General features: G+C 52.4%; 1 protein-coding gene across 3 annotated transcripts in view; it reads right to left on the reverse strand.

The window, feature by feature from the left end:
• The window catches only part of dst (dystonin), a 136,876-nt gene that overhangs the window by 13,924 nt on the left and 110,642 nt on the right, over positions 1-12,310 (reverse strand). For all 3 annotated transcript variants that reach the window (XM_062462990.1, XM_062462991.1, XM_062462992.1), the window contains 14 exons: positions 11,546-11,749; positions 10,306-10,537; positions 9,922-10,148; positions 9,202-9,324; positions 8,915-9,016; positions 8,331-8,432; positions 7,504-7,677; positions 7,064-7,219; positions 5,939-6,136; positions 4,674-4,802; positions 3,317-3,487; positions 1,626-1,781; positions 1,013-1,219; positions 154-273 (listed from right to left, as the gene is read on the reverse strand). In XM_062462990.1, coding sequence (XP_062318974.1) covers positions 154-273; positions 1,013-1,219; positions 1,626-1,781; positions 3,317-3,487; positions 4,674-4,802; positions 5,939-6,136; positions 7,064-7,219; positions 7,504-7,677; positions 8,331-8,432; positions 8,915-9,016; positions 9,202-9,324; positions 9,922-10,148; positions 10,306-10,537; positions 11,546-11,749 — 2,301 coding nt within the window. The remainder of the gene's footprint in view (positions 1-153; positions 274-1,012; positions 1,220-1,625; positions 1,782-3,316; positions 3,488-4,673; positions 4,803-5,938; positions 6,137-7,063; positions 7,220-7,503; positions 7,678-8,330; positions 8,433-8,914; positions 9,017-9,201; positions 9,325-9,921; positions 10,149-10,305; positions 10,538-11,545; positions 11,750-12,310) is intronic.

Consider the following 12,310-nt stretch of genomic DNA (forward strand, 5'->3'; position numbering starts at 1 on the left):
TCTCTCTCTCTCTCTCTCTGCTTACCTCTCTCTCTCTCTCTCTCTGCTTACCTCTATGTCTCTCTCTCTCTCTCTGTTTCCCTCTCTGTATCACTCTCTCCTTCTCTCCCCTCTCTCTCTGTGTTTCTCACTCAGAGTGTCATGACCTCAGACCTTGTGCTGGACCAGCTGTGTCTTGATCTTGTCTGGGTCGTTGGCTATTTCCAGTTCAGAGTCCAGAGCTTTCTCCGACTCATCCAGCCATTCCATCAGCTTGTTCCAGGTCTCATGGAACTGGAGGTGAGGGAGGAAGGGGGAGAGAGATAGAGAGAAATGAAGGAGAGAGGGAGAGAATGAGAAAGAGACATTGCGGGGGGGAAAGAAAGAGACAGAAAACAAAGAGAGAGGGAGAGAGAGAGCGAACAAGGGAGAAAGAGTGAAAACGAGAAAGAGAGAGAAAAAGACAAAACAAAGAGAGAGAAAGACAAAGACAAGTGCATTAGTTTTAAACTAAAGTTCAGGGCATGATCTCATATTTCACATGATTTATTGTTTTCTGTCTGACGAGTTTGTGAGACAGCCAGGGAGAGTGATGGTGCTCGTACTAATGAAAGGCTCAAGGACTCCATCCACCCCCGCCTGCCTGCGTCCCCCCCTGCTGTGGAACCATAATAAACACTTCAACACAGCCAGGCGGGGGCTGTCCCAGCCCACGAGGCTGCACTGGTGTACTGGCTGAACCTCAGGCTGAGGCTCCTGGAGATCCTGCAGGCACTGTTCACACTCTGAGGAGCTCTATCAGCCTGGGGACACTGCAGACTAGGCCACTGGACACAACACAAACACAACTGTCTACTGAGCTGGGGGCTTGGTACTAGACTGTGTGTGCTACTAGACTGTGTGTGCTACTAGACTGTCTGTGTGTGGTACTAGACTGTGTCTTGTACTACTGTAGACTGTCTGTCTGGTCCTAGACCGGACTGTGTCTGGCTGTGTGTATGTGTGTGTCTCCACCACCTCCCCCCCTGCCCACCTGCTTGGCCCTCTTCCTGGCGTCGTCCAGGAGACGGCCTCTCTCCACGGACCTCTGCAGCAGCGTCTCCCAGCGGCCTTGCACGCTGAGAAGCAGGTTCCTGATCAGAACCACGTCCTGCTTCTGGCTGAAGTACTTCAGGTGAGTCCCGGTCTTGTCCAGCTCCATGATCTGATCTCTGTGGGAGTTCACCTCGGTGACAAACACCTGAGACACACGGACACACACACATGATCACACACACACACACACACACACACACACAACCACACACACCACCACACACACACCACCACACACACGACCACACACATGATCAAACACACACACATACAATCACACACAGGACCACACACACACATACAATCACACACAGGACCACACACACAATCACACACACACATACAATCGTACCCACACCAATCCCACACAATCACAGCGAGCAAGGACAAGGGTTATATTATGAACCACAAAGGCTGAAAATGACACACATTTGCCTAAAAGATGTCAACACACCCACACACACCTTGGACAACAATTACACACATTTGCCAAACAGATGTCCCCCCCCCCCCCCCCCCACACACACACACACACACACACACACACACACCTTGTGCTCGTCGATCTGGAACATGATGGTCTCCAGGATGAGAGAGGCAGGAGAGGCCATGGTCAGGGTCTGCTCTGACTGAGTCAGCCAGTTTATGAAGTCCTGCAGGTTGTCATGGAAATCTGTGGCCAGACCCAGAGCTTCCTCCAGTTTCACCTACAGAGAGGAGGGAGGGAGGGAGGGGGGGGTTAGAGGGACAGAAAGAAAGAGAGTGAAGAAAGAGATGAGCACTCCTCTTTCTCGCTTTCTCACTTTATCTCTCTCTTTCTCTCGCACACAAGCGCACACACACACACACACACACACAGATACTCCAGTCACCGCAGCATGAGGTAATGGTTGCAGGCGGTTAGTGAGACCAGCAGGAAGAGCAGAGCTCTGAGTCTGTATCCTCCAGGTGTGAAGATAGAGACGCCAGCGCCTGATGTAACCCACGCCACACGGAGGCCTGAGGAAGACAGGAAACACCTCCAGACCTGCGGGAGGACTGGAGGTGTCACATCCTCACGTACAGCTGCCAGGGGCATGACCTGAGCAGGCAGGCTGCTCGTCTCTGCTGAGGGCAACAGCCCTGGCTCTGTTTCAACAGCCCTGGCTCTGTTTCAACAGCCCTGGCTCTGTTTCAACAGCCCTGGCTCGGTTTCAACAGCCCTGGCTCGGTTTCAACAGCCCTGGCTCGGTTTCAACAGCCCTGGCTCGGTTTCAACAGCCCTGGCTCGGTTTCAACAGCCCTGGCTCTGTTTCAACAGCCCTGGCTCTGTTTCAACAGCCCTGGCTCTGTTTCAACAGCCCTGGCTCGGTTTCAACAGCCCTGGCTCTGTTTCAACAGCCCTGGCTCGGTTTCAACAGCCCTGGCTCTGTTTCAACAGCCCTGGCTCTGTTTCAACAGCCCTGGCTCTGTTTCAACAGCCCTGGCTCTGTTTCAACAGCCCTGGCTCTGTTTCAACAGCCCTGGCTCGGTTTCAACAGCCCTGGTTTTGTGTCAACAGCCCTGGTTCTCGCTGAGGACAACTGGAACTGCTGAGAAGCAGTAGAGTACAGTAGAGCCCAGTAAAGTGCAGTAGAGTAGAGTAGAGTAGAGTTGAAGTAGAGTAGGGTAATGTAGTGTAGTGTAGGGTAAACTACAGTAGGGTAGAGTTGTAGTAGAGTAGAATGCTAAAGCTGGTTCAGTCCAGTCCAGACCAGAGTAGTCGTGTACTCCAGTTCAGCAGCAGAATGCCATGGTAACAGACAGAAACTGCTGTTGCTGAGGTGTGAACTACCTTCTAATCCAGTCCAACACACTGTAGCATCTGTTAATGTCATCTGCACTGTCCAAACGCCTGCTCCCTGTTCCTTTCTGACTCACACACTAGTGTGTGACTAGTGTCAGGAACACACACTAGTGGGTGACCACTTCCTGTGTCATGACCTAATCAGTGTGACTGGTCTAATCCACTCAGTGTAGCTCTGTCAGTACCAACACTGGGAAGGCATGGTGTTCTCTAATAAGTATACTCTTTTTTATCCTAAAAGAAACAAGCTTTTAGAATCTTGAAAAAAGAATAATTCTTAAATCGTTACCCAGAACCTTCACTGTGTTTCTTTGTATCTTTTTTGAACCGAGTGAGCGTGAATGTTGCCACAGAGGCCAGGTGACAAAAACACATCGAGAACATCGAACCCTCCCCCACGCAGCCTCCAGAACTCACCTTCCTGTCGGCCACCTTGGCGTGGACGCCGTCCCAGCGCTCCTCCAGGCCGGCAAGGTGGCCCTCTGTGCTGCTGTCCTGCCCCGAGGGGCTGGAGGTGAGCAGCTGTCTGCCTCGGGCCTTCAGCTCCTGGTACAGCGGCTCCTTAGCATGCAGGGCCGAGCACAGCTCCTACACACACAGCAGGGGCCAAGCAGGAACACGGTCAGTTTCTGAGTCGGCATGGTTACCCAGGCGTCTTTGCTGTCGCTACGGTGATACGCTCAACCTGGGTAGGACACTACAGTTACAAACTAAGCTCATCAAATACGCCATCGTTTCTAAGATGGGCTCATCAAAGATGCTACAGGTACCACGATGGCTAATCTTATCAAGCTGCTCAGGGTTTCACTTGATAAGGCTGTCAAACTGAAAATGCTCTCTTTAAATGAACAGGGCTATTCCAACAGGATAGAACAACAACATCAATGACAATTATATCTACAGTGTGCCCTGACTGACTAATGTTACATGTATTAGGGCTCTCAAGTGTTGTGATCGTAGTCAACAGTTTTGGTAACCACGTAGGTCGCTGCTTTAAAGGCTTGCTTTTGGGAGAACATGGTAAGAAAAACAAGCCCAAAAATGGAGAAGGAATGAGAGCAGCATTCATTCACACGGCCAAGTCCTTTCTCTCTTTTTCTCTTTCTCTCTTTTTCTCTTTATTTCTTTCTTTCTCATTTTATTTTTCTCTTTCGTTCTCTTTCTCTACCTCTCGCTATAGATTTTGTCTCTCTGTCTCTCTCTAATCAATGCTAATCTTTTGGTTCTCCTGGGGTTCTTCTTCGTGGAATTTCTGAAGGGGAACCCTCAACAACAACCGTTAGAACCTCGTTATCACAAGACAGCCACAACAACTACGACACAGACACAAGCCAACACAACGTTCCCCCCGAACACAAAGCCATCCTTAATCCACACCCGACCCGTCCAGCTTCAGGGAGGGGCTTCCACAGGAGAGGTGCAGGTCTCAGAGTGGGATTCTTCTGCTGTGTCATTTCATTTTCACCCTTCACATGACGACCAGACACACTGCGTACCAGGCAGCCATCTGCTGCAAGGCCCCTCACACACACACACACACACACACACACATCCACACTCATACACACACACACACACTCAACTCCGTACCAGGGCCTTTCACACACACACACACATTTGCCTCCGTACCAGGGCCTTTCACACACACACACACACGCCCACGCATAAACACACACCCATGCACACACACACACACTCGACTCCATATCAAGGCTTTTCACACACACACACACCCACCATCCCCAGCATTGCCTTTCAGCGGAGGGCTACGTACCAGATGGGCGTGAAGCTGCTGGCGGGCGGTGTCTGGAAGGCCCCCCACCGCCTTCGACGCCCCCAGCTGGCGCTCCGTGTCTTTCAGCCAGTGCTGCATGTCTTCGATCTCGCCATGGAAACCCTGGGCCTGCAACACAGCCCAGCTGAACTCACAACAATGGCCTCGGTCTCCATTGTAAACTAGGTGAAGCAGCGCTCGTCTGAGCTGAGCGACTCAGTCATTCAGCAGAGAGTTCAGAGAGAGAGAGGTCTGTCTGGGCCAAGGGGTGTTAGAGGGAGGGAGTTAGGGTAATTAGTCTTAGTTAAGTGGTATTGTTTAATTGTGTGAAGGAAGCCTTGATTTTGGTCGGTTATTGTGTTGTTTTTTTTTGCAGGGTATTTATTTTTTTTATCTTGAAAACTATGCGTCAGCCAACTTCAAATTGTAACATATAAATTCCGATGTTTCTGTAAAATAATCTTCACAGAGCTCTGCGGGGTTACTGGGATTCTTGGAGAACACGGGATTATATTTGGCGAACCTCTCTCCACCACAACCTCGTCCAAACCTCGGACACTTTTATAGATCTTCACTTGGATAAATTGTACTTCGTATTCATAAAGCAATACTGAACTGCTGGCAATAACGTTGTCCAGAAAGTTACAGGCTGGATAACAACCCATTCAAAATTCTTTGAATCATATTGCACGTAAAACACTTGTTGTTCAGATCAAAGCGTTCCACTAAATGTCAAAGTTATTGTTAGTGGCAGCAGGAAAGGAGGAGGAGATGGAGGGGGAGGAGGAATGAGGGAGTAGAGGTGAGAGGGGGGAGGGAAGGGGGAGGAACTGGCACCTGAACTCCCCCTCCTCTGTAATCTGTCTGATTTAGATTTTCTACATTCTTCTCCTGCTGCTGGGGAAAGAACAGACCTCCGCCTGGGTTAGTGGGACCAGGAGACAGGCTCTGCTGGGCTCCTGAGGGAGAGGGGAGGAGGGGGCAGGCAGGCAGGCAGGCCGGGGGAGGGAGGCTGGGGGAGAGGAAGGAGGCCAGAGGGGGAGGGATGACGGCTTGAGGAGGGGGGCTGGCAGGGACAGGGGTGGGGGGCTGGGGGGCTGGGGGAGGGAGGTGGAGTCAGGAGGGAGTCTGGGGTGGAGGGAGGGTTACGGTTTGTGGAAGAACGAGACTCATGCCACTCTGCTCTCTCTGCAAAACGCCAATCCCAAGAAACCCAGACCCAGACCAGTTAGAGGGGTGTGTTAGATCCGTCTCCGGGCCCCTACCTGCAGCAGTGCGCTGTCCAGCTGCTGCCTGCGGCGCTCCGTCTTCTCCAGGATGCCCCCCCAGCGCAGCCCCAGGCTCCCCAGCCTGCTCTGCAGGCCCGAGGCCTCCTCCCCCTCACTGGAGGCCACCAGGTCGGCCCCCGCCTTGTTCACGGCCTCCACCGTGCTGGTGTGGGCCAGCACGTCGTTCTGCAGGACCTGGGACACACAGCACATCCAGCACCATCACGCTACGCTGGCAGAGTCCATTTACAATGATATTTCAGTCCGTTTCCTGCCGATTTTGCACATTTCGTGGTCTTTCCTGTTGCCTTGGGGACCTTCGTTGCATATTTTGAAGCCACTGCTGTTGTAATTTCCACTCAGGGATCATTAAAGTGCTTCTCTATTTTCTTGTGACTGGATCAAATGCATATTTGCAAAAATACAGTCTCATGCAGCTGGATTTAGAAGATTGTAAAGGAGGCAGAAGAAATAGGAACCAGATTAGACTAAGCAGATGATTCCACTGCCATAAACAGGCCTGCATTAAGGATCACTCCATAGGGGGATTGGTCATAAGCTGGTTAACAATCTCCCAAAGTCCGGGATCATTTTAAGTTTCGTATGGGCAGTATTCTAAAGGATATTCTGCCTAAAAGTATTCTATAAAACGGTTTTAGACAAATTTAGAGATTCTAGTTTATTCTGATGGCCATTTAAGATCCTGTTTGTGTGCGTGATGTGTGTGCGTGTGTGTGTGTGTGTACTGTATGTGTGTGCGTGCGTGTGTGTGTACTGTATGTGTGTGCGTGCGTGTGTGTGTACTGTATGTGTGTGCGTGTGTGGAGGGATATTTGTTGTCATCTGTGCTAATCCCGAGGTCAGAAGGTCAGGGAGGAGACACAGATTAAAAGAGAGAGAGACAGACACGGAAAGGAAGAGAGACAGACAGAGAGAGGAAGAGAGACAGACAGAGAGAGGAAGAGAGACAGACAGAGAGAGGAAGAGAGACAGACAGAGAGAGGAAGAGAGACAGACAGAGAGGAAGAGAGACAGACAGAGAGAGGAAGACAGCGGTGATGGTAATCCCACAGCGCCGACACACTGGGGCAGAGGATGGCAGGCGGAAGGTTCCGGGCTTACATGGTGCTTGGCCAGCTCTATCTCGATGGCCTTGGGCTCTCCAGTGGCCTGTCTCTGCTCGGCCAGCAGCTCCTCCGTGTGACTCATCCAGGCCAGCAGCTCGTCCAGGGCGTGCTGGAACTGCCCCAGCGCCAGCAGCGCTCCCTCCATCTTGTGCTGCACCGCACAGGACAGACACAGACAGATACTTTAAGATACACTTCAGTACGCATCTATGGCATTGGTTCCCTGTATGCCCCTCTCCGCCCAGCCCTGTTGTCCTGGCGACGCCTGTATCCCTCCACCCAGCCCTGTTGCCCTGGCGACGCCTGTATCCCTCCACCCAGCCCTGTTGCCCTGGCGACGCCTGTATCCCTCCACCCAGCCCTGTTGCCCTGGCGACGCCTGTATCCCTCCACCCAGCCCTGTTGCCCTGGCGACGCGGCTGGGGTCCAGCTGACCTGTCGGTGGATGATCTTCTCGTCCAGGCCGGCCCAGAGCATCTTCAGCTCTGCTACCGGCTCCTGGATGGCCAGACGGTCTCCCTCCTCCGTCACCTTCCTCAGAAGCAGCCCCGCCTGGTGGCTCAGGCGCTCCATCTCTATCTGCAGCTGGTACGCCTCGCTCTTGAACTCCTGGAGTACACACACAGGTATACACGCACACATACACACACACAGGTATACACACACACATACACACACACAGGTATACACACACACATACACACATGTATACACACACACACATACACATACACACAGGTATACACACACACAAAGGTATCCACACACATACACACACACACACACACAGGTATATACACACACACACACAAAGGTATACACACACATACACACACACAGACATATTAATAGAAATCCTTGTTGCTGTGATCTCTCTTGGCAACAATACAAGGCCCCGCCTGTTTGGCGGTGCCTGCTTTAGACACAAACACCCAACTCAGTCAGGCCAGTGGACATGCAGACCTGTCATACAGAACGCCGTGACTGACAAAGGCCTTACTGTGGCTAAACTACACAGCAGCAGCAGCATTACCCTGCGACCTGATAATACACAGCTTCAACACAAAGCTGCCAGCTGAAGTATTCAGGCTGGAGAACAATGTCCTATAACTGAAGCCAGGAGAGGAGAAGGGACTCCTCACAAAGAGAACCATGAAAGCTTAGTCATCTAGCTTTGATCCAAGATCAATACGGATGCTCTGTGAGTCACAGGGTAAACAAAGGTCCGGTGTGTGTTCAGGTGTGTGTTCAGGTGTGGGTACCTTGAGCTCATCTATCTGCTGCTTGACAGTCTGCAGGTCGGTTCCCACTGGAGACATCGAGTCCAGCTTGCTCTCCACAATATCCACCCAGTCGAACATACCCTGGGAGAACAGGAGGAGGAGGAGGAGGAGCAGGAGGAAGAGGAGGAGAAGGAGCAGGAGGAGGAAGAGGAGGAGGAGGAGGAAGCGGAGGAGGAGCAAGAGGAGGAGAAGGAGAAGGAGAAGGAGGAGGAGCAGGAGGAGAAGGAGGAGGAGGAGGAGCAGGAGAAGATGCAGTGTCACATCTTTCATGGTCATATCTGGCATGCTTCTTTATTACTTTCATTCAAACCACCAACAGTCTACGTTCAGGCAGGCTTTTAAAAACGGCTCATAAACCAGCCCCTGCTTCACAAAGAACTCCATTACATTGTAAACTAGACTAATTAAAGTAACCTCATTTAAGTATAGCGACAGCTTTTGTTGTTGTTTATAGTCTTCAAGCTAATATCCCAGCGCTCTGCTCATGTGTGGTTAGGCTGTGTGGATGGTTGTGTGAGTCTGGAGTCAGACGTGGGTCTCCAGGCTGCATCCTAGCCTCCTACCTGCAGGCCATCCTGGAACTGCACAGCCGCCTGCATGGCCTCCTCTAGTCTGTCCAGCCTCTCCTTCCAGCTCTTGTCCAGGGTCTCCCACGCAGAGTTCACCTGGGGACGACAGCCAAGACTCAAACACATTCTCAGACTGGATAGAAGGGATGTATTCGTTGTGATGATGCCGTTGTGATCTGAGTGTTTCGTGATGATACAGATGTGATCTGAATGTTTTGTGATGGTACTGCTGTGATCTGATTGTTTTGATCATGATGATGCTAATTGGCTAGTTCAGGCACCTCGTCCATGCTCTTCTTGATCACAGGCTTGTCTGGCTCGCCGCACGCCGCCATGAGCTCCGCCCCCAGGTTCTGTACCACGTCTAGCTCCTCCTGCAACCCATCAATCTCCTCTTTGAACGTCTGAGAGAGAGACAGAGAGAGAGAAAGAGAGAGAAAGAGAGAAATAGAGAGTGTGGGTTGACAACAAGTAGATCAACAGTTGACCTACAGGGGCCCCATATCTCACCTCCAGGCCCCATCTCTCACCTCCAGGCCCCATCTCTCACCTGCAGGCCCCATCCCTCACCTCCAGACCCCATCTCTCACCTCCAGGCCCCATCCCTCACCTCCAGACCCACATGCCTCACCTCCAGGCCCCATCCCTCACCTCCAGGCCCCATCCCTCACCTCCAGGCCCCATCCCTCACCTCCAGGCCCCATCCCTCACCTCCAGACCCCCATCCCTCCCCTCCAGGCCCCATCCCTCACCTCCAGGCCCCCATCCCTCACCTCCAGACCCACATGCCTCACCTCCAGGCCCCATCCCTCACCTCCAGGCCCCATCCCTCACCTCCAGGCCCCATCCCTCACCTCCAGGCCCCCATCCCTCCCCTCCAGGCCCCCATCCCTCCCCTCCAGACCCCCATCCCTCCCCTCCAGACCCCCATCCCTCCCCTCCAGACCCCCATCCCTCCCCTCCAGACCCCCATCCCTCCCCTCCAGGCCCCCATCTCTCACCTCCAGGGCCTCCTGCTGCTGCTTCACCACGGAGGGGTCGACCCCAGGCTCCTCCTGCTCCCGGAGGAGGTCCTGGGTGTCCTTGATGGTGACGATGAGGGCGCAGTGGTCGCACCAGAACTTGTCGGCCAGGTCCATCACGTCCAGCAGCTTGGCCTCACGCTCCTCCACCAGGGCCTGGATGTGGCTCCACAGGAACACCATCTGATCCAGTTTGTCTTGGACCGCTGCAGCACACAGAGGAGAGCTCAGGACACGCACGTTTACACACACGCAGACGTACGCAGACACACGCGTTCACACACACACAACTTTGTTTCCACACAAGCTTTGACTATCTCCACGTCGGGGGCGAGCGACATTCTAAAGAGGCCGGGTGTTCACCTTTAGCCGAGATGTCCTTGTCGGCGCCCTCCGACCGGGCGATCATCTCCTCACCGCGCTGCTTCAGCGTCTCGAAGGACGGCTGCAGCTTCTCCAGCTCCATGGTCACAGCCTTGTTCTCAGAGATCTGCTCCCGGATCTTCTCCACCTCCACGGAGATGGAAGGGGGCTGGCACAGACGCTCTGCCATCCGCTCCAGGGACTCCATCATCGGGTCGATCTTGTCGTGGAACTGGGGGGGGGGGGTATGGAGCAGAGACAGGGATGCTCAGTGTTGTTTGACATCAAACATGTGTCAAACTAAAGGACACACAAAGGAAGCTGTTGATTGTAAAAGAGGGGCTGTGAAGACAGACAGGAAAGAGACATTGTTTAATCCATTAAGTACCCGGAATGACCGGCACACATTTCTACATTTAGCAGGCTGTGGTTTCCACAGAGCACGGTAAAACCATTCCTGAGTGGAACTATCCATGCTGTCCTGTTTTCAGAGGAAGGATATGATTCATGCTTCCTCTTGTGTTGGAGCAGAGGGACGACAAGCACTTTCATCACACAGGTTCAGAATTTAGTTTCGCCTGCCTTGGCGCTATTTTGGCAGGTCATCAAATGACCCCGTAGAGGGACACATCCCCAAACACCAGAACAATCTGTTACAAACATAATTTGATCCCCTCACAGATGCACTCGGAAAAACAACATCAGCCATAGTGCTTCACCAATCAAACTCTCATGCTCGTGTCTATTATACAGACAATGAAACCTACATGAAACCCTACCAGGTGGGCATTAGCTGGAGGTATCTGGCATCAGCAGACATACACCATGTGCCATGCCCTCACCTCTCTGGCATGGGTGTTAACAGTCCAAACAAAATCACCAGGGAGTCAAAATAAGGAAGAGATGATGACAGGAACAGGAAGTGAATGATTAAGGGTAGTCAGTCAAACAGCAGAGGGTAGGAGTCACGTAAACCTAGATAAGCAGTTAAGTCACACCAGGCATGCAACAGTGCACAGGTGGCTGGGGTTGACTCACAGCGGGCAGTGACCCCATAAAGGTTCAGAGAGAGAGAGAAACGGTCTGTGTGAGTGTGTGTGTGTTGTGTGGGGGGGAGTGCATTCTTGCACCTGCGTGTATGTGTGTGCACAGCGAGTAAGTGTACGTGTTTCTTGTGTGGGTGTGATCTACGTGTCGGAATTCTTGCACGTGTCTGCATCCGTGTGTGTGTGTGTCTCACCTGGGTGGACTTGGAGATAGCCTCGTCCAGGGTGGAAGCCCTGTGCTTGACGTCAGCCTTCAGCTGGGAGTACAGCCGGTCCGTGGTGGTGTACTTGTCCTGGACAGGAAGCCCCTCTGCTGGGCTCAGCTCCAGCAGCTGGCTGCCTGTCTTGTTCATCTTGTCGATGTGGGGCTTGTGCTCCGCTATCAGCTCACGCATTTGCTGTGGGCGTCCAAACAAGAGACTAATAAAGGCCAGAGTGAAGCTCGAACAAACAACACAACGATGCTTAATCCAGTGGCACCGAAACAACTATTTAATGAGGAGGGATAACGTGGTGTAGAGTCTAGACAAGCCTCCTGGCTCTACAGTTTGATGACTTGGTTATAGGCTACAGCAGTGTACTGTTGGATAATGTGCCGTAGTGTAGGCAGAGCTTAGCTCTAGGTTTCTTAGCTGTATAGCATATCCAGACATTTCACTGATCACTGGTCCACCTGTGCAGCAGTTGGCTATACAATGCTAGGCTAGCTTAGCTACATGCTACACAGTGCTAAACTAGCTTAATTACAGGCTACACATTGCTAGGCTTGCTTAGCTACAGGCTACACGGTGCTATGCTAGTTTAGCTACAGGCGACACGGTGCTAGGCTAGGCTAGCTTAGCTACATGCTACACGGTGCTAGGCTAGCTTAGCTACAGGCTACACAGTGCTAGGCTAGCTTAGCTACAGGCTACACGGTGCTAGGCTAGCTTAACTACAGGTTAGACAAGCAGCACTAG

Source organism: Osmerus eperlanus, chromosome 6 (assembly GCF_963692335.1).
Source record: "Osmerus eperlanus chromosome 6, fOsmEpe2.1, whole genome shotgun sequence".
NCBI classification, from domain to species: domain Eukaryota; kingdom Metazoa; phylum Chordata; class Actinopteri; order Osmeriformes; family Osmeridae; genus Osmerus; species Osmerus eperlanus.